Source organism: Lytechinus pictus, chromosome 12 (genome assembly GCF_037042905.1).
Source record: "Lytechinus pictus isolate F3 Inbred chromosome 12, Lp3.0, whole genome shotgun sequence".
In the NCBI taxonomy this organism is placed as follows: domain Eukaryota; kingdom Metazoa; phylum Echinodermata; class Echinoidea; order Temnopleuroida; family Toxopneustidae; genus Lytechinus; species Lytechinus pictus.
The window spans coordinates 9,912,758-9,940,359 of record NC_087256.1 but is presented as its reverse complement, the minus strand read 5'-3'; the positions used below and the strand labels follow the sequence as shown (position 1 = coordinate 9,940,359).

Below are 27,602 nucleotides of genomic sequence, written 5' to 3'. Positions count from 1 at the left end.
ATGATGATGATGATGATGATGATGATGATGATGATGATGATGATGATGATGATGATGATGATGATGATGATGATGATGATGGTGATGGTGATGAAGATAGTGATGAAGATGGCAGTGGATGTGATGGTGATTGTGATGAAGAAGAAGATGATGATGATGATGATGGCGGTGATAATGATGATGATGATGCATGATGTTGTTTGTGGTGGTGGTGGTGGTGGAGATGGTAATGATGATGTTCATGATGATTAATCATCTTACCAAAAGCATACCTTCACCTTTTTTTCTTCCAGGAGGCTGTTACAATAGATGAATTCACCCATATTTTCTCAGATAGCAGTAAGACCACACCCCCTAAGGAACCAGAGAAACAAAAACAGCTCACAACAACCAAAGTCAAAGGTTTGTCTTTTCTATCATTCTGCTTTAACTTCTAGAAAAATAATTTTAATTATGACCACACCCCTTGCAATTTGAGCAATGTCATATTTGAAATTTCAATTTTAATGTAGTTATGTCCTGTTTTGTAAAGTGGTGCAAGATGATTTATTAATATATTTATTTTTTTAGATATATTTATAACTGCTTTAACGAGAGATTGATACATTCTTATTTAACATTTTAATATGTGATTGTATTTGTATTTCTAATTCTTTATTTTCAATTCCAAATGTTATCATTTAAACCAGAGAAAGTAAATAAATCTTAAATTCTCAAAGTGATCCGTTCTTTGTATGAAAACCATACTTGAAAATCTAAACTCTTGACTGTTTTCACTGTAAATCAGAAATTATTAATTGTATTACTTTACACAAACTTTATCTTATATATGCGTTATTCAATGTAAATTGATTTATCAAAGAATCAATGTGTAAAAAAATGTAAAATATCTACAGAGAAGAGTATGATGCACCTGTGTGAAATTGCTTTCCTGGTCAATGGTAACTTATATTCCCCTTGTGCGATTTCATTAAACATGTACATGCTGTGTCTTTCTTGCACCTCAAAGAAACTGAATACATACATAAATTTCTAATTCATTTCATCAATGTATAAATCATTTCCATGAATCATGTTGCTATACAAAATATATTTTGAGGTAGTCAGTTTGCTTTGTATACATTTCATGTGAGATTTTTTACCAATTCTGATATTCTGTAAAGACTTTTCAGGCATACGGTATGAACATAGCCCTATCTAACATACAAAGCATAAATTTATATGCTAACTGCCAACTATGATGCACTTTTATATTCAATATCCCCAGCTTAGATTTCATTTTGCATCCATTTCTATTTCAATATTTTGTATATTTACATGCACATACTATCCCCATTTTTTTTTTCTTCAAAAATGTGTAAATATACCATCCAAAAGTATATAAATAGTTCATAGTCGGGCACGGAGTAGGGGGAAACCCCGGTGTAGTGGTCCACCTGCATTCCCCAACCAGTTATCGGGAGGAGAGACCTGCGGGTCACAGTTCTGTGTGCGCGCCCTTGGCGACCCAGATTGGCTGGCTCTTCCACTGCGCCTTTGAATGTCTTTGACAGATATATGGCGCTATACAAATGCTGTGCATCATCATCATCATCACAGCACTGTACTGGATTATATGAACAATGAATAGTAAATTATTTTGTATGCTGAGAGCCAGGCTAAGTTAGACCTGCATGAGGGATAATTTTAGTATTTGAAGTTCATATATTGTCAGGAATCATTGCTTAGAACATGCAATAGTCTATAACATTCATTTTATGAAACCATTCTTTCTTGATTTCATTTGCCTTTCTTACTCACATGAATTCATGTAGTATTTAAATAAAGTGAAAATGGCTACGTGTGACATACTTTTGATGCCCTAGCTCACATATTTTTTCTGTGTGCCTTCCCTTGCTGAAATTGAAAGTTAAAATAAATAAAAAATGTCATGTAAAACGCAATAAGAGATATGTAGCAGTGAATCAGGTATTTTATGTTCCTGTACAAGTATGCTTGAAATGAAAACAATAAATGATACAAATAAAGACACTCAAAATTTATGATAATCAATAGCAAATAGAACAATAAGCAAAAGATACATTTATGCAAGGTTTTGTATGGGGTAAAGGTGGTGAATTGGATATTAATTCTTCATCATCATTTCTCCCTCATTACAGGACTTCAATTTCAAGATAATTAGACATTTTTCTTATGAATACCAGTGCAATTTGCAGTGATAAATTGAAATCATGCAGGAAAATAGTACTGCAAGTTAAGACCTAACAAAATATGAATGATATTAATGACAACTTTCCTTAAAATAAGTATAATATAATAAAAGCTAAGATTGTTTTGGGTTTCTTTGGTTTGGTTTTTGAAAACTATGGTATAGTGTGGATTATATATTTTTCAATCAGCACAAGTAACTCTTTCCTCTTTCTTCTGTAGTGTATGTCATCAAGTAGTTATTTAATCCCTCTGTTTGTATGAATGTATATTTGTGTGTGTATATACATGTATGTGTGATTTTTCCTTTGTGTCTACCATCACAGCATAGACAAATATCCTTCGCATAAGTGCTGAATTCACAAGATTTATGGATTATGCTGCCAAATATATTTCATTTTAGATCAAAGCCAAGAAATATGAACTGCAAATCTTGTTTCTTACTGGTGAATGGCGGTATTGGAGCAACTCCATGAAATATTCACATCCAACCACTTTATGAGGGATCGTCCTGAAATGATCACTCTCAATACTCTTGATCTTATGAAAAGTTAATTTTTTCTCAAATGATCTTGGCTTTGGTACTTGTTCGTGAAGGGAAGAAAAGGATGGAGAAATGGTCAGATTTACAATAAGGCTAAGTTTAATAGTGGAATTGTCCACTCATGGCTTCTTAGCTTTTCTTCCATATCAGGACTACTAATGGGTCATGCTTAATAAACATTGATTGCATTTGAAACCCTGCTGGATAATATTCACGTGTTGATTGGTTTTAATCCACATCTTTTGAGTTTTGAGCACTTGATGGAAACGAAAATGAGATAAATCTGTGAGATATGTCGCTCGCTTTGTACTCAGCACCGCTGCTTTATCATTAATCAACACACTAATCCCATTATTCATTGGCCCACTACCCCCATCCCACAGACACCCCTACCCTTTCTAAGCTTCTTCTCCCATCCCCCATGTCAGAAAGTGGAACAACCCCAGACAAAGAAGGAGCAGATGCTGCAGCAGACGAGTCCATTGCAGATGAAGGGGAGGAGATTCTGCCAGAGGTGTGTATATTTAGATATTTTATGAAAGCATTTCAAGTATTATATTACTATGAAGAACAAGTTTTGTGTTTGTGTCTGTGCTTACTGTGCTATGAGCGTATACTTACAAATGATTGATTGAAACCTATTCATTCATTGGAATTGTTATTGAATATAAAGAAAGGAATTTAGTTACAATAAATACATTGCAATATTCATTCCTAATGGCATGATGTTGCCCAACATTGTGTATGCTCTGTATGGATTGCAATTGCTAAGACTTGACACTCATCCCCATTGTAGAGAGATTATGTTATAGTGTATATTTAGCAGAATCCACTCAAATTATTGACTGATTCAGTTTATGACTCATTTTAGGCATGAAAAGTAAATGCAAATGCATTCAAAATTTAATACGCTCATGCCAGAAGAGTAAGCATGTTTTGTGATATGTTGTTGAAAATAATTATCCCTCTTGACATTTCTTTACTTGGTCATATCCTTCACTTTTTTTGAAAAGAAAAAGGAAAAGGAAAATGAAAAGAAAGAAGATGTTGAAAAAGACGTCCAAAAAGATATTGTCGAAGTTGCACAAGAAAAGCCGACAGAGGAGCCTTCAGTGAAAGCGGCTGGAGATAAGACTACTACCGAGGTTAGGGGTCAAAAATCGAGATTTTCAAAATTATCATTCACATGCCTAATCAAAACATCCCAATGTTCATTGTTATTAACTTCTAATACCACATTATATACTCCATTTTTCCTGGTTATACATTTCATTCGTAGTGTTACCAACTAATAATTGTACATGTACTTCTCGGTTACTATGGATTTGGCCTCATTGTGACGCTGTTGCGTCCACTGAGTAGTGGCACATGGTGAATTTAGTGAAAGCAACTGAAAAATTCCCAAAATGCAAACAAAATAGATTTGTCCACAGTGGTGCAAAGTAGTTCCCAGATTATATTATACAGCATTTTGCTGCCAAAAGTCACAAAAAAACCTGGGAGATTGTACAGGTTTGTTCTGTCCATTTCTCTTTGTTATTATTTACATGTAGATTGTAAGATATGAGTTATGAATATATTTGTACATGGTTGTTGCATAAGCCCGATCAAAAGGATATTTCAAGGTTTAATTTAAGAATAGAAAAAGTTGTAAGGTATGTAACTGATGTGATGAACAAACATTCAAAGACATAAATGCTTGCCCTTGGTTTGCAAAAGCAATATACCTTAAGACTCTGTTGTAAGACAGCTTCCTGAAAGATGTCCTCCAATTTAGGCATGCAATTGCCCAGCTCTTTGAGCCCAATGTCCAATATAACTCAGGTTAGGTTTTGGGGAAACATTCTTTATACCGAGAGCAAATTATATTCGACACGCTGATAGTGAAAGTGATGACGAATCTTCAACTAATGTCCTCATGTGCATATATTTTATTAGAAAAAAAAATCTAAGTTTGTTGATGATCAAGTAGGAGTGATAATTTACATTTTTAATCAAAGTTTTCCATCATGGGAGGCAGAGTCTGCTTAAATTTAGTAGTCTGAATACACAGACTACAATGTCTTGTGTACTGAAGGTCCTGAAATTTAAACAGCAAGGTTTGAATGTGCTAGTCTTTTGTAAAGACCCACTTGTTGATCAAAGTTTCAATCAGGGTCTCTGTCTGCAAACTAAAGGAGACATCCTCTGCACTCCCTCAAAAGAATCTAGAAAACGATGCATGCTCTTGGCCATAAATGGCAATTTGCAGAGCAAAGAACAATTTATACACGGTATTTTTTTGGATGGGCAGTTTTTGTGGTGACATGGTGATTTTTTTTTTAAATCTCATCAAAAGTTGACACCCCCTCCCCTCCCCAAAAACAAACTCCCCGAAATTGTGTACAACTACATGTACGTTAGACTCGCAATTGTTGAGGAAGGTACAACATATAAGGGATTATTTTTTCATCGGATTGTTATAAGTTTTTAATTTCATATTTTAAAATTCTTGAGTATTTTCTTCCCCATTGTTTGAAAACCTGTATTCACCATATATATTCAGCATGTGTATCTATTTCAAAACTTAAGTTACTTATGCCCTTACATTACACCTTAGTAATATATATAGATTACCATTACATTTATTATGTTATAACCCTTACATGTTTAGTGTTTTATTTCACAATCTGCTTATAAATATATTGACCAGTAAAATTTCAGTTGTGATATTCATGCAAACTGATATTAATTTGAAAAATATGTTAAATTTGGCTAATTGATACCGACATTCACTATGAAGAGAAGGTATATATCAATAAATGCCTTCAGGGGATCAGCACAGATCTTTTTCATTTCAATAAATCTTTCCTCATTTTTATTCTATTTTGATGAATTGTTATTTTAAATGTAATATACATATCATTTTAAATTTCATTTTCATTGATTCACTCCTGAAGTTAAAACCAGTGAATTTCTCTGATTTTTTTATATTGTTATTCACTTTTGTACTAATTCAGTATTGATATTTCCAGCTATCCACTATATTTCAGCTTTATTATTAGATTTCTCCCATATTATTTCACATTGTTGAGATTTCCATTTTGTTCTGTGTTTGTTTCATCATATTAAAAAGGATCCACTTCTAGATCAGGCTTAGAAGTTGCAGAAATAAAACAAAGCAACTAGAAAATATGTCCATTTTATCCTAATACCCCCATAAACCTTCAACCAATGGCGCTCTCCATTGTTATTGGTGATAATGTCTGAAAGGGGGTGATGGTCTTATCTAGAATGTGGTCGACATGCTGTTTCATATCTCTCACTTCCTTTAGTTGTCTTTATAAGCAACACTCTGGTCTTGAAATATGGCCCTATTTCATAAAGATTTACAACTTTAGTATTATTTTCATTATTGTAACTACCATGGTAACAGAGTTTCAAAAGCCAATCAAAGTCAAGGTTACCATGGTAGTCATAAGTATGGTAAAGTTACCAGGATTGCAAGTCTCTATGAAATGATGCCCAAATTATCCCGTATCATTTATCTTGCTCCTCCTAATCCAATATGGAATCGCGAGGTTTTTTTTAACACAATCTCCCTATCATTCTTACAGATCTTGGAGGAGAGCAAACCAGATCCTGAAGTTCGTAAAGCTGAGTCTGGAGGAGGCAAGCTCCTTCGATCTCACCATGAACCTCTTGACATGGAGCCTGTGTCGCCAGGAACTCAGGGAAAGATAGAGAAGAAGAGAGGGAGGGGTCGTCCTAGCAACGCATCCAGGAAGAGTACTAGGACGAAGACTAAACAGGTTTGTTCACAGAATTCTGCCAAAAATACATGTATCAGTGAATAAATTGCCTGGCATCGCATTTTAATTTGTTCTTCATTATTTATGTGACTGTTTCACAAATACACTGTGAAGTAGCCTCATATTTGGAATGTACAAACCTTTATCAATTTTGATTCAAGTGGCTAAAACTGCTAGTCAAATTTCACAAAATTAGTACTATGTACAATTTAGTGCGCCTCTTGTGCTTTCTCTGGACATGAGGATGGATATTGGTCCTTTTTATTTGACGTGGAGACCTTTTTTTTTGCATATCAAAAAAATTCTTTGCCCTCCTCCGATTCTGAAATTGACATTTTTGGTGGGTTCACTTTTAAGTCTCATTGTTCTACCACCTTTTATTGAATACTAGATTCGGTGCTTGGAAAATTGCTGGATTGGGTTAAATACTCTTTCATGCAAACAAAACACTAAAAATAGGATGAAATCCATTTATATTCAAACGAAAAGCATTTTCATAAATCATGCTGTTGTGTGGTCACTAAACTGTATACCACAAGATCACACATGTTTTTTATGGTTTTGTTTCCTGTAGGACGATGACGACGAAGACACAGTGATGAGTTTTGATGATCTCAAAGACGAGACTAGGAGCGATGCTGCTGATTCTGAAGATCACGATAGACCATCAGAGAGTGACGATGCATCCGTTGCCAATTTGCAGACCTCCCTCTATAGTGATTCATTACCAAACAGTCCGTCTTCTGTGCCACATAGGTATGTGCTATTGTTTGTGAGTGAAGTGACACCATTGTTTTTACTTAAGTGGTCAGCGTCAGTTGGAGTCTTCCACCATGTGTTTAGTCTGATTGGTTCTTAATTCAACATCCTACTTGATTAATCAAAGACAAAAAAAGGTTAGGTTATTCATGTCCAACATTGCCAAACTTACCAATTTCTGCATTTTGTCATTGCTGCACATACAACAACACCGGCATCATGAAAATAAACAAGTCAATATTCTGAATGAGCAAAACAATTATGAAAATGCATGTAAATTTATTTTTTTAATCCTGGCTCATACAGTAAACTTTCAAGGAAATGGCAACAATTTGTTGTTGAACTTGTCTATAAATATAAAACAGATTAAGAGACTTTCAAAATACAAATTTGTTTTGGATAAAAGGGAATATTGTAGTAGAAGGATATTGTATAAATGATCCATGGTTTTATCTTGCACTTTACAGGATTATGTGCAGTACTGCCAGTAAATGAACGTATCCCAAATGCAGTTTGAGCTAAATGAGAGTGCATGGTCATTATGAAAAAGTGTTGCATGCAATAAAATGTACATCAATGTGCGTATTACATATACACAATTATAATCATTCATTTCACATTGCAGTGAAGAAGACCATGCTTATAGACTGTGGAGGAAGGCCATTATGTTAGTATGGAGAGCTGCTGCAAGCCACAAGTAAGTTAATCTATTACAAACATTTTGTTTAGTTTTAAAATCTATTTAATATTCTGTTCAGTTAGATGAAAAGCTAGAGAATATAGAGTATTAAATTTGTATCAGCATGCACACAATAACCAATTGCCTAGTGGAATGAATACTTCTTGTACAAAATAAAATGGAATTGCTAAACTCAGCATTCAATGGGTTAATATCAGTAGTGAGATTAGGGATTGTAATTGCCTTTCTTGGGAAACACTCTTTTGATTAGTATTCAGTAGTAATAGTATTCAATGAGTTAATGTCAGTAGTGAGATTAGGGATAGCAAATTTCTTTATTGGGAAACTATTGATTGAGCATGATGTCTTTCCCTTCATCACATAACCCTTTCATCTGTTCATGCATCATGATCCAGCTGGCTGGGTTCAATTCTATTGTCTTCTTACAAGTTCACCCATGCATGAGTGCACCTAACTTCCGAAGGTTTCTATGGCGAAGAAGAATAGTGTAGCAGGTTTCGCAGAACACCATGTATCTTGAATACTTGCCATCAAAGTTGTGTTAAATATCACGTCTGTGTCATTGCATAAAACTTTCCATTTTTTTTTCTTTTTTCATTATTATTTATATTTTTTTTTTTTTTCTCTTGATGTTATGATTACTTGTAAAATAGTTTAATTATGTTTGATTTGTTATTTTTGTTTATACTTGGTCTGTGTTGACCCAATAAAACATATAAATACACAAAAAAGAACACCACGAATCTTTCTTGGGCGAATGTTGGTCCTGAAAAGGATCACCGAAACTCTTGGATGGTAACATTTGCCCAAGAAAGATACATGGTGTTCCATGAAACCAGCTACACTATGAGTGCACTTGTTTATAATGGATGATCTAAATGGGTTGTCTTACTGAGAGGCAAATACTTGAAATGTAACACATTAGGGATTTTGTTAGAGTTCTTGATATGTATTAAAATATTTTTTGAAAGAATGCAAGGAAGTTCTTCAGCAGTTTTCATTGTCATTATAAGATTTTCTTGTTACAAAGAAATTTTGTACATGTTTTCCGGAAACAATTGCTAGCAGTTTGTAGGACAGTCATAAGTCTTTCCAAATGGTTGTAAGACAGTGTTGCTGAATTTCTTTTTGATTTGCCAATGCTATCAACCAGATGGCTCCTGTATGAAATTGTCCCTTTCTGCAAGTTATGTTTCAATATTTTACTTTTCAACAGAAATAAAACTTGTGGTTTCTATAGAGAGTTGGTTGCAAAAGCAGGTTAACTGTATATGTACAGTATATAATTACATGTGTTCTCCGATCATCTCTTCCTCCATTTTGTATAGGTACGCCAGTGTGTTCCTCCACCCTGTTACGGAGGACATTGCCCCAGGTTACTGCAGCATCGTTCACCTGCCAATGGACCTTATCACTATCAAGAAGAAGATAGAGAATGGAACGATCCGGACAACGGAGGCCTTCCATCGAAACATCTTGATCATGTTTCAGAATGCAATCATGTATAATAGCTCAGATCATGATGTACACAACATGGCAGTCAGTATGCAGAACGATGTCATTAGCTTTATAGAGGTGAGTGAGGAGTAATCATGTTTCAGAATGCAATCATGTATAATAGCTCAGACCATGATGCACACAACATGGCAGTCAGTATGCAGAATGATGTCATTAGCTTTATAGAGGTGAGGAAATTGAAAATGTTGAATGTTTTGATAACAATATGTTGATTGTGAATTCCTCATGGTGAAAGCCTCCAATATTCATAACAAAATGAGATTGTAGACTTTCAATTTAGGCAGAGTTACCTGTAATTGAAACAAAAATAGAATATGCACACCATTTTTACTATAAGTAAAATGCTAATTGTAAAACTCGCCATGTATCTTTGAAATATGAATGTTTTTATATAAAACCAGTTCTTGGTTAGCGCTTGAAACTATTACCATGCTATTTATTTCAAATGATTTCTTTTTTTTCAACAGGAATTCATTTCAACCCAATTAATGGTACAGCAACCAGACTCTTCTAAGGTTTTAAGAGGAAGAGATACCATGGCTAGGAGGTCAGATGTCGGCACAAAGGTTAGTAGCGTTATTCATATTTTCATAGTTTCAATATGTATGGTAGCCCTGAAAAGAACTGTTTATCATTTTTATATAAAATAGAGAGAAAGGAAAATTAAGTTCTTAAAATAACCCAAATTCTGAAACCTACCTTTTATGTGAAATAGTCGTCAATTCATTACAAGCAATTGAGATTGTTCTGCTAAAGATAGTCTGCATAAAAAGTTGCAGATTCCTTTTTTTTTTTTTCTTTCTGAAAATTTACGCATAACTTTGTCTAATATTCTTTATTTTACAGTTTGTCATGTACTTATGGAAGCTTAAAAGTGCCACCCAGATGTTCATATAATCATCTCGTCATGTCTACATATCTTAGGGAAAAGGATGAGATAACGAGATCTGAGATCTCGTCATGTCTACATACCGTGGGAGAGATGATCAGATGACAAGATCTTGGATCTCGTCATGTCTACATCTTTTAGAAGAGATGACAAGATCTGGCATCTCGTCATGTCTACATCTTAAAGAAGATATGATTAGATGACAAGATCTGTAGTCAGATGACAAGTTCTTTGATCTTGTCTTGTCTACATTTTTAGAAGAGATGATCAGATGGCAAGATCTCAGATCTCATCATGTCTACATCCTGTGGGAGAGATGATCAGATGACAAGATCTTGGATCCGAGGTCTTGTCATCTCATTATCTCTTCTAAAAGATGTAGACATGAAGAGATCACAAATCTTTTCATCCGATCATCTCTTCTAAAAGATGTAGACATGACGAGATCCGAGATCTTGTCATCACACCATTTCTTCTAAAAGATGTAGACATGACGAGATCACAGATCTTGTCATCTGATCATCTCTCCCACGGGATGTAGACATGACAAGATCTGAGATCTCGTCATCTCATCCTTTTCCCTTAGAGATGTAGACATGACGAGATGATTATATGAACATGTGGGTGGCACTTTTAAGCTTCCATATGTACTTTATCACTGTAAACTCAATTACTCAGTAGTCCAAAGTTTTAGATCCTTATATGTCCCTAATGAATGGGGATGGAAGGATTAATCTTGCACTTACTGCTATCCCCCTTACCCCCTACCTTCACTTTGCGGCCTCCATCTTCAACCCAACCCTTCTATTCTTGCTTTTTCCATATCTTCTTCAGCTGTTGCCTCCTTAAAAGTCTTTCTTTTTTCTCTTCTCTTGTTTTTGAAATGTAGGATGAGGAAGGTAAGGCAAGGCGTAGTTCAACCGATCACCAGGAGACAAGTGGGAAGAAGAGGAGGACGAGAGCCGATGAATATTAGACGTTTTTTTTTAACCTGATATGGACACAATCTGCTTCTTGAAGAAGCAAAAATTTCTGTGAAGAATTTTGGTGTGGTGGAAATGTCAAATGAGGAAGGAAAAAAGGGTCATCAACAGATAACTTCGAGACAAATAGAATGAAAATTAAGGACAAGAGTTGAAGACTATTCAAATTTTTGAATGTCTATACATGGCCATTGTACCATTCATTTATCAATGTATCTCTCACATTATCCCTAATACTTCAGTATTTTCTTCATAAGACCTATTTAGCAACTTTGTCATTCAATCTAAAGGCTTCATGGTACAACATTTATATATTGTGTGCATATGTTTGGTCCTGAAAAGGACCATCCACACTCAATGTTTCAGCACATATTTTTGTGCCGTCTTCATGTGAATGAGCAAAGGAGGCAATATATACTCAACAGTCCCGTATGCATAGTGCTTTGCAGTTGCATGTTTCTGATTGGTTATGGAAAGTCACTGGTTCATAAGCAATGATTTCTTTTTTTTGGTGGGGGGATGGGACAAGATGGCCTCTCCCAATGGCTCCTGTACCAACTTCAAGGATGTGGTATTCCCCTGGAATCATAGCAAATGTACTGGTGCATCGCTATCTGTTGAAATCTTGGTACAAATTTACAAGTCACACTCATCCCCCCTTTCCCAATTTAAAGAAAATAATAATTTTATTTTTTTCTCCAAGATGTCTCCTCTCTCACTGGAGATGTAGTTGATGTATATATATATATATATATATATGTGCCCAAGTAAAGCGATCATAAGTTTGAAAGAACATAGTTATTGTTTCTCCATTTTAATTTTTACCTCCTTCCCCTGTAATTTGGCTGGACAGTATACATGTAATTGAATAATCTAATTGGATCTGTATTCCTAGGTACACTGTAACATCATTGCGTTGCTTCTATTGATTATTATACCCTTTCAATAGTAAAAAAAAAACCAAAACGCACAGCCCTTTTTGTTGTATGATTATAGGTAAATGCCTCAGAATAGTCATAATAGATCAATGGCACAATGATATCATCTTCATCTTTTACAGATGTGCATTAAAACTTTCTAAATGCAGTATTTGTAATATAGCACATGATAATTAAATATCTTCATCTGCTTTCCAGCAAAAAAAGATGTGTCACATTGCTTGGGAAAATGTATAATAGGGAACCAATAGCTCGTTGGTTGAATCATTTGGGGTATTCATGTGTTAGAGAATGAGTCATTTATATTGATTTTCTGGGACCTAGATGTGACAGCACCATCTTAATTCATCAAAAGAAATATTGATTATTCCTGTAATTGTGTGATCACAATAGAATTGGGCTCTAGGTCCTGCTCAGGGCTTAGGGACTGGCCACACAATTGATCTTAAATTTGGCTGTACACTGTGGTAACTAATAATTGCTATAAAAAGAAGTTTACAATCAATGTTTTATGCTTTGTGTTATGGACACCAGGGCCCCGTAACACAAAGGTTAGCGATCAATTGCTACATGGATTGGCCTATCGGGATCATCGTTGTATGCGCATTTTGCTCGGTAGACTGACTAGGAACTAATCAGAATTGCTCTTTCAAATTAGGGATTAATCGCTAACCTTTGTGTTACAGGACCCTGATCTCCTTTCGAGACTTGTTTCTGAGTTCAGCGTTTTCTGCATATTTTGGCTATAGGAAACACCTTTTTTATGAAGGAAAGGGGTAATTCTAGATGTTTTTTTAGACCTCTAGAATCTGAATTAATCCCCCAAGAAAGCGTTACCAGTTCGAAAGTTCTGTATGATTAATATCCCAGTCACATTTTCTCTACAGCGGCCATATGGCGAGTCGAAAACAGCTATTTTAATATTTCTGTACCAGCTACCTTTAGGTGGTTTGAATAAAAATGAATAAAACAGTTGTTTTCAACTCGCTTTACGGCCAGTGTAGAGCAAATGTGACTAAGGTATTACCAACAACTTCTTGGTATACCACCCTGGCCATGTCACTGAAAGGAATGGGCACTGGTCCGGGGCGGCCAAATAGACATCATTCTGTACTCTGGTACATTGATCATGTTGAATAATTCTTTGTACTAGTATTGATTGCATCAGTTCATACATCACCTTTGTATAGATTTTGTGTTCTTTTGTATTAAAAAGTGAGAATGTTCACTTCTTTTTGTCCTTTTATCATTTATTTTACTGTGTGGGCCTCATTTCATTTTCCATTCTTCTCCTTGCATTGTCACTCTATACACACCCTATCCCCCTCCCCCCTCTCATCTCTCTACTCTTTCTAGCTATCCAGAGTCCTGTATACATAAAGCTTAGCAACTGATCATGCATGTGATGTTCACAGTTGATTGTACACTGGTATATACAATCAACTTTAAAATCTGTATTACAATCAATTGCTTAGCTTTGGGTTAATGGAGCACTGGGTCCGTCTTACAAAGGGTTACAAATGATCCGATCAACCTTAATTCTATGGAAATCCATCATTGTCATATTTTCTACAGGAAATTTGAACAATGTTCTTTGTAAATGAAGAAAAGCATACTGAATTTTCAAGAAAACAAATGTAAGAATAAGGAGGCACAATAGGCATTCATCCTCATTACCAGATCCCCCGGAGATGACCTTAAGACGTTGGTCCTCTGGTTGCTTGCTTACAAGCATTCATGCATTATCAGAAAGTGGGTCTCTCTCTCCTAATGTCCTTAGAAAGCACTTTCACTCACTAAAAGAAAGTAAAAGTTAAGATAATGGGGCAAATACTATGTACAGTAGAAACTGCCCAAGTCAACTATTTTGGACCACAGAAATCTGAAAGTAAATTTGTGCATATTGTGGTTTGAAAAATAAAATGAATTTGACATTGAATTAACTTATGCAAAAGCTACTGTACTTCAGGTCTAGGCCTTGAAATTAGAGTTAGTTGATGATAGCACATCCTGGTATATCTCACAGGTATATTCTTTCCTAGAAAACCATTTTGTTTCCCTCATGCACTGAAAAAGCTAGTGATTCTTAAGTTGTTAATCAAGTAACTATGTTGAACTTTATTGAACAGAAAATACCTAGAACAAGAACAATTAAACAGAGTTACCTTTATTGACAGAAACAGCAAAATAAAATGGCAACGTAGTACAAAACAAATATACAAATGTTCACTTTTACAGTGAGGGACTTTCTGTTATAAAATGTGTTTTTGATGAACATTTCTTTCATGAAGAATTCGCCAAAAGACTACAGATACCGGCTTTACAATATTTCATTTATACAGCTATTATTTTCTTCTTTATTTGTACCCCCTAACATATCTAAATATTTCAAAACCTAACATATTTATCAAACACAGGAGAATTTGAAATGAAAACGATTATTCTTTAGATATTCTTTAAAACGGTTTTTGAGTTTTTTGCTCAGTAATGTCCGGGGCTTTCAGCTATGCAGGCGTATGGCAAACCCTTTTAACATTTTTTCTGATTTCTTGATTTCGAGAATGGAATTCTGGACATCAAGAAATAGAAACAGATGTTACAGGGTTTTCCATACGCCCGCGTAGCTGAAAGCCCCGTACGTTGCTGAGCAAAAATTTGCTATTGATACTGATCAATAATCATCGCAAAAGTCTTGCTTGTGAGATGATAAAAGGCCTCGGGTACACCCATTTGAAGCTGACGAAATGCTAATTCACATTGTCTTTTGATTGATATCGCAAAGTGATCTCATTACACTTCGGTCACATATTCCCTTTAACCTATCATTTGAAAACTTAAAAGCCTACACTTACATTTAATCAAAGGGGATGGTATGGGACAATAAATGCGTATCAATTCTCACAAACAAGCATACAAGCCAATCAACAGACAAATTCTTGTTTGAATTTAAAAATTATTCATGAATTTGAGTTGGGCCACGTAGAGAAAATATACACACACTGAGGTCAGTAAAAGGGAACGATAAGACAGCTTGCTAGTCACAGGAAATATATGTCAATGTAAAAAACATTCCCAACCTTTCATGAACCATTTGCAAGTGTGCAAAACAAACAATGTTCAATTGAAAATCTACCTTCAGACTTTCCACATGGTATATATACAATAGAATGGTCAACTTGCATAGAACTACACTAAATCTGCTTACAACAGGATAATACTGAAATACATTAACATGGCTGACGGGAAATCTGGTAGACATACAAACATTGTGCAAAAATGTGAAAATATTTACAACAGCAACAAAATATTAACGCTGGCAACTTTGCACAAGCCTGGAAGGTTCTGATGGTTTCTTACAAATCCACAAATTAAAAAAAATATATAACCAGAGAAAAAGCACACTCCTTACAAGTATACTGTGTAACTGGTATATCTCAAAATGATCTTAGTTTTTATGTCTATTACATGCAAACTGTCTTGAAAATACACCACTCTGCAATACTGAACAAATGTTACTAAACTCTAAGTGGCGGTATTTACAACAGAAGCAGAGCTGAACCTAGGCTAAGTACATGTATTCTATCTTTATACAATCTTGAATTTTGCAAAATTTACCTGGCTTATTTTACAAAACCCCCCAAAAAACTCTTCAAAATTTCAACACGGACCTTGATTTTGACCAAAAAATGACCCTAAGAATAAAAATTTGGGTTCATTGTTGCTACAGTTGTACATGTACATAGTATCGTAACCACCGTTCACCAGACTTTGTATATTCAGGTATGACAACTTTTAAGATAAAATTATCTCTGATATTACATTTTCTAAAGATTAGAGGAAAACTATGAAGATATCTAAAGACTGGGAAAGTTTGTTGACATTTGCAGGATATCAGGGTAGTGTTTCTAAAAGGTCTTGTTAGATATCTTATCAGACAAGTTGAATATTCCATCTGACAAAGACTCATTTACAAGATAGTGACCACAGAAACAATGCTTCTCAACCAATCAAAATCAAGGAAGGTTGTCAGATTGAGCAAGCTGTACTAAAAATTATTAGAACAGATTTCTGTGTATTATAAAAATTTGTGTAGAGTATGATAGTTAGACACTAACCGATTTCTGATATTTCAAATGTTTACAAAGGGTAAATTCTTCAATGATCTTTAAAAAAGACATTCACAATGTTCTTAGCAAAACTTAATTGAATTGTGGGTAATTGCAAGAGGTGCTAATGTCATATCATACTTCCATCATTCAGGGGTATAAAAAGAAAATACTGAATATGTATTGTCAGATGGTGTTATACACATTGTCACAGTGTATCGTAATAAGTAGAAAGAAACCAAATTATTAAAAAGGCAGTATTAAATGTACAAATCACAAGTTTCATATTATGTCCATGGTATTGTACAATATTTACCAATCGTCTCGCCTAAGTTTATCCGTTTTTGACAGTATTCTTTTTTGTTTGTTTACTTACATCAGATTCTTTCTAAAAACTCTTCTAAATATGAATTTTCCAACTTATTACCAATTCTTTCCTTACATCTTGTCCAAAATTGTTTGACATGTGTCAGGAATTTACAAGGGATAGAGAATGCTCAGCATTGATGACAGTATTTCTACATCTCACATTGCAACATTCACTGTTTTCATATGATACAATCTTAAGAACCTGTGTCCTGGGAAGCATTTCATGAAACAAATAGTCAGAGATTTACTCTGACAACTGTTACAAGCTACAGAAACCCTTGCATCTGATTGGTTCAGAGCAAATGAGTCGGTGAAAACCACTGACAGGATGCTTGAGACAGCCCTGGGGGCCGTTTCATAAAGCTGTTCGTAAGTTAAGAGCGACTTTAAGAACGACTGGTGATCCTTTCTTTTGGTAAATGGTATACAGCATAGATGATGGTTTAGCGCGTAAGAAAGGATCACCAGTCGTTCTTAAAGTCGCTCTTAACTTACGAACAGCTTTATGAAACACCCACCTGTTCTACAGACTGTACAGCTTATCATAAACTGAATACAAACAAATAAATTTGTTTCCTATAAAATAGCATGACAAAATGGTACGGCGGAATCCCTCCATCCACTAATATGTGACGCCAAATGTGTAAAAATATTGATGGGTGTCAAAGCTGCTACTTGTCACGTGATCTTGATCTACTCTTGGAGCCTGATGGAGATCGACTGAATGTCCTATATCAGAAAAGAAGAAATCATTCATTCATGTTCAAGGTATACATTGTACACTTACATGCTTAAAAACAAACTCAAGAAGAGTCATGAATAAATCATGTATAGTCCAAAACACCATTTCTACAGCAATAATCTGGAATTACAGACATTAGGGAGCAGTGTCAGTATGATTATACAACATAATAATAAGGTCGATATATATTGATAACATGACAGACACCCCCCCCCCCCCCACCACAGAATTGAAATGCATTGGGTAGGTTACAAACATTAATGCGACTGTGAGAGAAAACTAAACTTGGCTTTAGCAAGGATGGGTCTATGGTATAAAAATCGCCTTCAGGATTTTTCCCAGATTTACACTATTCAAAAATATGCTGGGTGAACCTCTAAAACATTTAATGCTTTTTGATATCCATCACTGCCCCCATTTAGAGAAAAAAGTTTTGATTCCTGCTTCATGCTATAGAATCTTCTTAACTCAATATGATTCCAAATAAATGTGACAAGCCCTCCTTTTAACTAAATAAAATCAAAGAGTTGCGAAACAAGAAAAGGTTGCTACTTGATTATTACTGACCTGCTTCTTGTTCTCATTCGGTCCGGTGACCTTGACTTAGAACGTGACGCTGATCTTGAATAAGACCTTTTACGTCTCCTGTAATAGAGATGTTAATGGGAATAATAAACTAGTCATTCCTAATATTGACAGTTACAACTTCATTATTGAATGACATATTTTTGGTAAATTATTATCCCACCATTTCAGATTTTATAAACTACTCAGGTCAGAACACTAGCGTACCTACGGGGGGGGGGGGGGGGGGGGGGGGGGGGGGGGCAGTCCCCCCTAATGAGTCACAACCAATGCAAAAAACGTATACATGCCCCCCCTGACAAGCTTGAAAAACCTTTTTTGCCCCCCCTGACGAGGTTGAACAACTTTTTGGCCTCCCCTGACGAGCTTTTTTTTTTTTTTTTTTTGCTTTGCAATTTTTTTTTGGTACGAAATCCTTTATATGTGATTGAAGACCTTTTTTTTTTTTTTTTTTTTTTTTTGCTTGTCAAATTTTTTGGCGGACGGTTTTGCCCCCCCCCCCCTGTGGAAAATCCTAGGTACGCCACTGGGTCAGAACAAGCTCTCAAAACTGATTTTAATTCCATGCTCAAGTCCGCTTACAATATCCTTTATGAATAGTCTGTTATTTGGTGAAATATTGACAGCTTTGTGACTAACTTGGGATAATTAATGCATGAAACAAAACCATCACAATCTGTTCAAATATGGATCTAAAAGCGTGTATGCTCTACAGACCAAATGCTAGTTGGATATTTCTCCTTTTATCCAAATCAAATTTTTGTAGGGTGGACTAGTGCTTTAAAAGTATGGAGCAAATTGCGATGCAATACCAGGAATATTATTTTTGTGGGAGTGATCGTCTCACCTATTCCTGCTCCTACTCCTGCTCTTTCTACTCTTTCTCTTTGGACTGTAGCTGGGCGAGCGTCTTTTCCGAGGGCTGGCACTCCGCGAGCGCCTCCGCCGAGGACTGCGACTACGAGAACGGCGACGTCTTGGACTTCTGCTGCGTGATCTGTACCTAGATGGGCGATATCCACCACGCTCTTTCCCTCTCATCTGTGTGGGTGCTGTGAGTAATGTAGAGAATGATACTAAGATGCAGAAACATATATATGCTGCACTTCAGCAGAAACAGACATGATTTTTCAAAATAAATTTGAAGGTGGTACTGATGAATTTCAAATTCAGGGTCATTTACAGAAGGAACTACAATCAGGACACTGCCATTGATGTTAATTAACATGGAAAATGCAATTTCACCTTTTAAAGGTTACCAAAGCTAATAGCTAACCAAGTCATCATTGATGGCAAGGTTTGCAACACTGGGCCTAGGATTTTGTCTTGCAAATATAATGTGGTGTTGAAAGAAACTTGCAATCAATTGAAGTCAATAATGGGTCCCAAAATCAATCAGAAGTCTTACGATAAATTGCAAATTTGCATTCAATTGCTGGTCTGTTTTGGGAAATACGAAGTTACAATTGATTTGCTATAGCAAAGAAGTTCATTTATCCAACAGAAATATGCAATTGACTGCAAATGTTTTCTTGCAACTCCCCAAAAAGACTCATAACACAAAACTTGAAAGATCTCATTCAATCCACAATGTGGAGAGGGATGATTTTGTAAGACAATAATGCATGCTCGTTGCTGCGACTCTCGGTAGTGCCAGACTGCCAGATATTGCATAATATTTGGGTATTCAACAATCATCGGTGGTTTAAAACAATAATAGAGAAAAACTTATATCTTTCCCAAAGAATAACTGCCAATGAATGGTGCCATCCATTTTCTTCTTTGCAATTGCCTACAGAACGGTGAGAACTACCAATGGTAGGCAGAGGCCGAGGCACTCAAATGTAACTAGAAATTTAACAGATGCCCCCGCTTAACGCAATCAGAAATTCAATCAATATGATTGAACTTTAATGTCGTGCAGAAACCAATATGCATATATATTTTATATGATGAACAAATTTAGACCTTTGACCTAAAGACTCACCCTTTTGATAATAATCTCTGACAGAAGATATGACAGTCAGGTAATTTGATGTGACCCGACTGTATTTTGGTGTCATCTACGCAGACACCAAACATTTTTAAAATCTGGTGAATATTTCCAAAGTTATCATGTGGAAACCAACTCGCATATATGAGCTGTGACCTTTGACCTGCGGACTCCAAATTCGAACTTAACCTGTATTTTGGTGTCATCTACCTACACACCCCAATTTTTTAAAGTCCATTGAATATTTCATAAGTTATCATGCGGAAACCAACTCACATATTTAATGAGCTGTGACCTTTGACCTACGGACTCCGAATTCGAACTTAGCCTGTAGTTTGGTGTCATCTACCTATACACCAAATTATTTTTAATCCGTTGAATATTTCATAAGTTATCATGCAGAAACCAATTCGCATATTTAATGAGCTGTGACGTTTGACCTGCGGACTCCAAATTTGAACTTAGCCTGAATTTTGGTGTCATCTACCTACACACCAAAAATTTTTTAAAGTTATTGCGCGGAACCAAGTGGGGGGACGGAAGGACAGGGGCAATGCTTAATGCCCCCTCTGGACTTCGTCTGCGGGGGCATTAAAAGTTATATCGCTAAAAGGTATGTGATCTTACTCTTTCTGTCTCCTTCAGCATACTGGATCTCAAGCTCTCGGCCGTAGAAGCGATACCTGTCCAGATCATACATTGCATCTTCTGCATCTCGGATGTCCTCAAACGTGGAAAGCTAATCTTGTTAAGGAACCTTTCATTTCATTCAAACACCATGCTTCATACATAATAAAACTACTCAGAAAATTCTTTGTAGAATTCAGCCACATTTGACATTGATTTCTCTCAAATTTTAGACACAGATTTCAGTCAAATTACTTTTTCCTGTGCATTAACTTTGACATGCTCCAGAGACATTTTGCTCCAATGGAAAATCTTCATAGTTACATGTAAACTTGAAACACAACCTCCAGTCTATGTAACCCTAATGATGATCTTCACAACATTCTGAACCAAAAACCTTATCTCTGTCACAACTCTTTTCCTTCTGAGAAATCAAGACAGTAAAAGCAATTGTTGCATGAGCAAAGGTGAGGTTATCATGATTGATAGAAATATGTTGAAACCAGGAATTCAGATGTGTATACTCTGATTAACCTCTTCAGTGTTTTAGTAAACAGAGATTCAATCAGGCAATGGTACTAAATATCAACTTCTTTATTCTTCCTTTCCAAAATTCTAGTAAAATGTGTGATTAATCCCCAAATAAAAGATTTACATATTCCAACTTCTCTAATATTACAATTTTCTTTGCAATACCTGTATCATAGAATATTCTTGAAACATGAGTGTTTAAAATCGTCCACTCCAAAAAGTGATGGGACTTGCTAAATGTCAACGAATTCACCAATAACTAGTAGTCTCGTAGACACTAGGTGTTAGTTAAACCATTCTCATTTCCAATAGGATACTCTACCTTTTCCAAACTTGAAAACTTGAAACTTGACTTTTAAAGAGGTGCACGAATTATAAGACCACAATAGCCAGCAAGCCAATCAGCAGATAATCTTGAGATAACCTTGACATCATATGGCAAGTAGACCATGCCCATTGGTTGATGCTTTGGCTTGGCTTGCGGCATGGAAAATTGATAACATTGACCGTTGACAGTTGGCATGCTTGATCTTTTGATTCTTTTCTTTTGGTCTTGTGGTAACTTGCTTGACTTGTCCCTTTAAACTCTGTACTGAAGCTTGTTTTGCTTGCTTGTCTTGTCTTGTCTTGCATTGGTACATAATTGGATAGCCCAAGTAGTCTTGGTTGTTTTAAATGACCTTGTAGCGCTTGGCTGGTTGGCTTGACTTGAGCCCTTTTTTCATGGATGTAAAAGGTGAACAGATGGAAAATGTGAGTATCATAACGCAGTTCAATGTCTGTTCATGCAAATCATAATTAGTTATGAATAGACCAGTACATCACAACTCAAAATTATTTTCCACATTTTAATGGGATGAGGTTTGTCATTACATCATTAAGAAAATATAGTGCTTGCTGTAAAAATATACATGTATACGTATGTATGTAAGAAGAATTTCACATGTATTCATGTCACGACTAATAAATATTTGGAAATTTACTTCTTTTTTTTTGCAATCAAAATCCAAACTTGTTAATCCGAAAGGAATTTCATTCTATTGTCATTTTCTGTATTGTATTTATAAAACAAAATATTCATTATGGAGTATGGACTACATGACAGGGTTCATTTACATTATGACTTTCATCGGTTCACCATATAATTCCATGGTTGTAGAGCACTTTGTCTTGCATCAACCACTGGTCTTGACTTGTCTTGCCATGAGGCTACCAAGAACTTGAACGTGAACTTGAACACTTGAACGTGCTTGAACTTGAACGTACTTGAACTTGAACGTACTTGAAAAGACTTGGCTTGTGCTCTAACTGTGACACAGAGCAAAGACAAAACACAAAACTCTTGTTAACTAAATCTAGCCGATACTGTCAATCTAAAATGTTAATCTAAAATGTTAATAAAAGAAATTAGCTAAGCCTACTTTCAATCTCGAAAGTAAAGAAATTAAGGTTAGTGAAAATTATAAAAAGTTAAAGAATGAATTCAATGACATTCCTTGACCCCATCCTGGATATTAGAAGTTCAAAAACAAGCACTCATTCAAATTGTTAGTATCAACTAAAACTAAAACCAATTGGGTATATTAAGAAAGGTAAATGGTTTCAAATCAATAAAAAAAAGGTATAAATAAAATGAAACTCTACATGAAAGGAGAGAAAAGATCACAAGAACATGCAAAAGAATTGACAAAGCAAGCAAAATTCAAGCATTCACAGATTATGAAATGTTGCTATAGTATACCAGTATGTGAAACATGAATACATGTATATCCAAATTTTACAGGCCTGAGGGCCTACATGTACATTGCTGTGATCATCATAAGTTTGAAAAAAGAAACTACTGTACCTGTAGATCGATCAACAATTCATCATGGTTTTACAAAATCCTTGCATGGGCATGGGGTGGTAATTGTCAGGTTTTAACAATAATGCATCAGAGAATGAAGATATGTCAAAGTGAAAAATAAAATCACTTGAAGTACATTAATTAAATAGCTCACCCATACACGTGTTACAAAAATTGTATTTTCATTGGCAATATTTACAATTATCCAAAGTACGGTAATAATGATTTTCATTGGAATTTTTTTTTATCCTCCACCTTCCTTCCCTGCTGAATTAACTTCTGTAATGGTAACAGGATGGACCATGTCACCTACTACTGGCAATCAATAATACTAAACTTTGCCATCGAACTTTCATAAAACCATTTCCTTGACCAGTGTTTCAAGGTTTGTCATGGAAATCAGATAGAGCATTGAAAATTTTACAATGCAAAATGAAATTTCTTGAACCTAAATAGTTGAGATTTTTCATTATTTTCTCCTGTGCACATGTTCAAACAAAATCAAACCAGGGCAGGTCCTGAACTAAAATAGTTTAGAGCCTCTGTGTTTGACTGTAAGACTAAGCACTACACCAAATGAGTAATGAAATACACAAGTCAGATTACTGTATTCCATACAAGTGGTGCAAATAAGGTAGATTTTATGAGAGATTGAGAGTGTGATATACATGTAAATGATGCAATGAAAATTTGTGACATTAGATATTTGTTGAGTTAGCAATGTATTCATTGAATTATTTATGGAGGCATGAATAGTATTGTACTAAAGTCAGTGCAAGAAAGTCTTGGCCATAGCAAGGAAAAAATCTGAAGATGTTTGAAAAAAAAAATTTGAACAAGATTCACATTCACAGGCACAGCCAATATGATATACTAGCAACAACCGATTTCTAAGAAGCAAACTTGATTGATGAATAGTATGATCATAAACGTGTGCATTACTTGTTTTCCCTCAGATATGCATCCTTGACCAAAACTTTCAATCACTAGGACACTACATGAAGAAACAAGAATCACTGCAACAGGAACATGCACGATGACTGATTAAGGATATTGTACATAGGCAAAGCCCCTAGGTTCCCTGGTATAGTAGTCCAAAGGTATGTAGATGTCACTTATAGGGCCAAACTTGCCAAATAAGCTCCTCATGTCTTCGGTCCTGGTGTGGCAATAAATAAAGAATAGCAAGATAAAGACAAGCAATGAATAGAAAAGACAGATTTCCCCGACTGAATGACCATGTGAAGCATGGAATTTAAAAAAAAGATAAATAAAAAAACAAGCAAACTTTCAGAAGCTGAACAGTATAATTCACTTATTAAAAAAACATTAATTAAAGTATTTAATTAAATGTTCTTCTAATGGATTTAACTGAATCATGCAATGTGTCAATTGTTTCAAATTGTGGATACCAGCAGAGAGTGTGTAGATCCGATATTGCAATACAATGGCAGGAGAGTGGCCTTCGTGTAATTATCAGCATCACATTTTTGAAAGAAATTGTAATTTTGTCGCAAAATTTCAGATCAGGTATTTAAACAGAAGTTTACATTTATTAGTTTTCATATTTTTTGTCTCCCTAACGGCAAGCACAAGCTACACAATAATAGCAGCGTAATTCTTCTCTGAACGTCAACTGTTTCAGCCATTTTCTACAAATTTAGCTCGCTTCATATTTCAAAAATTTTGAATATTTCTTGCGCAGAGCTGAAAAAAAGGGAATTCCCAAATCTCAACGTCACATATCCCTTTTTCATTTTTGCTTCACGAAAGAAACGCACAAGAAATCGCAATTCCTGTGCATGCACATCGGTAACCATTTGGCCATTTCATGCACTGAAGAAACTGACATCAATCTCTTCATTTTTTAAGGGTAAACCTGTTTGAACATTGTATGCGCGTATCGAGTGGACCTTCTTAATAGCAACACTAATGTGTGTTGCTGCCCTCTACGTTCGTTGCATGCAATGTTTTGAAATCGGCCGTGAATAATGCGTGTGAGGAATTTGATACTGGCCCAAAATCACAAATTTTGAGGATAACCGGAGGATGGACACGGAGTGAAATAAGGGTGAAGAGTAAGAAATTAAGCTATTTTTCTTTCTCGTTATTTTTTTTCTTTAATTTTTACAATAAACCAGTTTTTGAATTGATCCCACCTTTGTCACTCGGAATATCCGATCGAGTTCACCGTCCTGAAGTTCAGGTAGGTGGAGCGTAGTCAGTGTAGCGGTAGTGAAGTGGAGCCTGCACGAACTTCGCCCGAGGTAGGAAAAGAAGTGAAACTTTGTCAGTAGAGGCGCACGGCCAATAGCACCTAAGGGTTCATTACATGCCGCCGCGCACAGAAAAATCAAGCCATAGAAATTAGAAGTCGTGTGTTGTGGACACCAGAAGTGAGATCCCCGCACTCGCGACCCACTAGTCAGAAATCCACTGCCAAACGCGGTTCATGGTGCGAGGTTAGTATACTAATACTAACCTCGCAATATGTGTGATAGACCAAAAGCTTCGGTCTCTGTTATGTTGGTTGTTCCACTGAACTCCGTTGGCTTCACTCACCAAATACAGAGACCGAAGTTCTAGCTCGATCTGTACAGGGACTCAATGGCCATATGTTTATGTATGAAGTTCGGATAAAACAGGGAAGTGAAGTTGCGCGACAGCCGAAGTAAGTCACTGTCTTTTCCCCGTTTAAGTTTATTTTTCCCTGTTTTGGTGCATTTCAGGCCAAAACGGAATAATGATCTTTATTTTGGTACAGTTCTTTTTATATATTTTTATGAAATAAAGACAAAAATCGATGAGCCCCGTCGGGGGGATTTTGCATTGTTAACCCCCTAATGGTGGCTGCACGATAGCGAGCCGTCTGTGTACGAGGAGAATTTTTAAAAAAATAAAAATGTTAAAAAACTTCTCGAAACAGACGGCTGCCAGCTGTCTATATGTGTGAGTGCTCCAATAGGGGAGACAATCTCCCACATTGGAGACTTGCTTTGCAAAAGGACAAAAGAAACAACACCAACAAAAGCATGATTTTTTCCACCCAAAATTTTGTCTCACTGAGGTCAGAAGCCCATTTGTTTTGTGTGTGATTGATAACAAAAATCCTTATCAAAACAAAGGTAGACGGTGAATTTTTAAAGTAGACGGTGAAAAGGGGTAATTTTTCATGAGGAATCTGCTTATCATATTTTTATTTGCCGCCAAGGTAATCCTTTTGCAGCAAATGTAAACAAAGGAAATTGGTCTCCAAAACTGGACTGTCTCTGAAATTGGATACCCAAATTCTTCACAAAAGTCTCTGATATTGGAGATATATAATCTCCCACATTGGAGACAGTCTCCAATATTGGCCGTGCGCCTCTACTGTTTGTGTAAAGTAAGATTTAAAATATTAGTTTTGTTTTTAAAGATTGCGATGTTGCATGAATTTTATATTTCCCCCCATAAAATCCCACCTTTGTCACTCGGAATATCAGATCGAGTTCAGTCTCGAAGTTCGGGTAGGTGGAGCCCCGGGGGGGGGGGGGGGGGGGGGGCACTCTACCAAAAAAGTGGTAGGGGTGTGACGCGGGCGAGACAAAAAACGGGGGCCTTGGAGCGGACCTATTGTAAAAAGGAGGGTCCTCGGAACGGGCTTCGGAACTACAAATGTTTGTGAAAACGGGGGTCCTTGGAACGGATCGCCAGCGTGTGAGTGTGGCCTCCGCCGGGTGCGCTCGCGCAGAGGCGATGGTCGGACAACGCTCTGCGGCCGCTTTTCACCAAAATTGCAGCTCATTGTAGCTGATCAATGCGACCGGAACAGTGTAACGAAAAATATACGAAGCTTTGGAGCGGATTTCCTTCTTCCTTTTTTCTCGGTAAGACTAAGAAGAAAATGCTATGCTTTGGAGCGGCTTTCTTTGTTCTTTTTCTCAATAAGACAAAAATGCTATGCCTCGGAACAGATTTGAGTGTAAAAATGGGGGTCCCCTCCGCGGCACATACCCACTATGCATTATATACTGAGTGCCCCCCCTGGGGGTGGAGCGCAGACCGTAGTGTAGCAGTAGTGAAGTGGAGCCTGCACGAATTTCGCTCGAGGTAGTGTAGCCTAGGCCTAGCCCACTCCTTCGCGGCAAGCGCGAGCCAAGGTTGCTTTGACGTCATAGACAGGCCTGTTCATACACGTACACAGTCACAGATGCAGGCCACGGCCACGCGCTTATCATAAATCAATTCACACATGTACAGCGACGGCGCGGTCGACAGACACGAATAAATTTCAAACACAAATTGCCAACTTTCTGGACCACAACCCTTGCTCAAATCACAAACACACACTAAAGCTAGTTTTAACAATACATTTCGTGTCTTCTTACCTGACATCATCCGGTAAATTTCGGACATAAAGAGATGTGTTCGGTGGTCGGCTCCCGTAACGTGACGACATTTTGCTTTTTGCTTTTTTAAACTAAACTGGGCTCG

General features: G+C 36.2%; 2 protein-coding genes across 13 annotated transcripts in view; one reads left to right on the top strand and one right to left on the bottom strand.

Moving 5' to 3' along the window:
- The window catches only part of LOC129273509 (bromodomain-containing protein 8-like), a 28,672-nt gene extending 15,114 nt beyond the window's left edge, over window positions 1-13,558 (top strand). For 3 of the 12 annotated variants that reach the window (XM_054910555.2, XM_064108078.1, XM_064108076.1), the window contains exons 8-16: window positions 294-402; window positions 3,136-3,266; window positions 3,766-3,897; window positions 6,349-6,543; window positions 7,118-7,299; window positions 7,928-7,999; window positions 9,331-9,577; window positions 9,988-10,086; window positions 11,299-13,558. In XM_054910555.2, the coding sequence (XP_054766530.2) occupies window positions 294-402; window positions 3,136-3,266; window positions 3,766-3,897; window positions 6,349-6,543; window positions 7,118-7,299; window positions 7,928-7,999; window positions 9,331-9,577; window positions 9,988-10,086; window positions 11,299-11,385 (1,254 nt within the window). In that variant the 3' untranslated portion in view covers window positions 11,386-13,558. The remainder of the gene's footprint in view (window positions 1-293; window positions 403-3,135; window positions 3,267-3,765; window positions 3,898-6,348; window positions 6,544-7,117; window positions 7,300-7,927; window positions 8,000-9,330; window positions 9,578-9,987; window positions 10,087-11,298) is intronic. The other 9 variants (XM_064108085.1, XM_064108084.1, XM_064108083.1 and 6 more) reach the window with 4 other exon arrangements.
- Window positions 13,559-14,481: 923 nt separating this feature from the next.
- On the bottom strand, window positions 14,482-27,602 carry LOC129273508 (serine/arginine-rich splicing factor 10-like). Its single transcript, XM_054910549.2, has 6 exons — window positions 27,497-27,602; window positions 24,184-24,288; window positions 20,753-20,856; window positions 18,980-19,184; window positions 18,115-18,192; window positions 14,482-17,534 (listed from the first exon to the last, which is right to left on the bottom strand). The coding sequence occupies exons 1-6, from the start codon at window positions 27,565-27,567 to the stop codon at window positions 17,477-17,479; spliced, it is 621 nt and encodes a 206-aa protein (XP_054766524.1). The 5' UTR covers window positions 27,568-27,602; the 3' UTR covers window positions 14,482-17,476.

Coding starts and splice junctions, on each gene's coding strand:
- LOC129273508 (XM_054910549.2), bottom strand. CDS start 27,567: ATGTCGTCACGTTACGGGAGCCGACCACCGAACACATCTCTTTATGTC. Junction 20,857..24,183: donor AGGGGCTTTGCCTATGTACA/ATATCCTTAATC, acceptor TTAGCTTTCCAC/GTTTGAGGACATCCGAGATG. Junction 18,193..18,979: donor AGGAGTAGGAGCAGGAATAG/GTGAGACGATCA, acceptor TCTCTATTACAG/GAGACGTAAAAGGTCTTATT.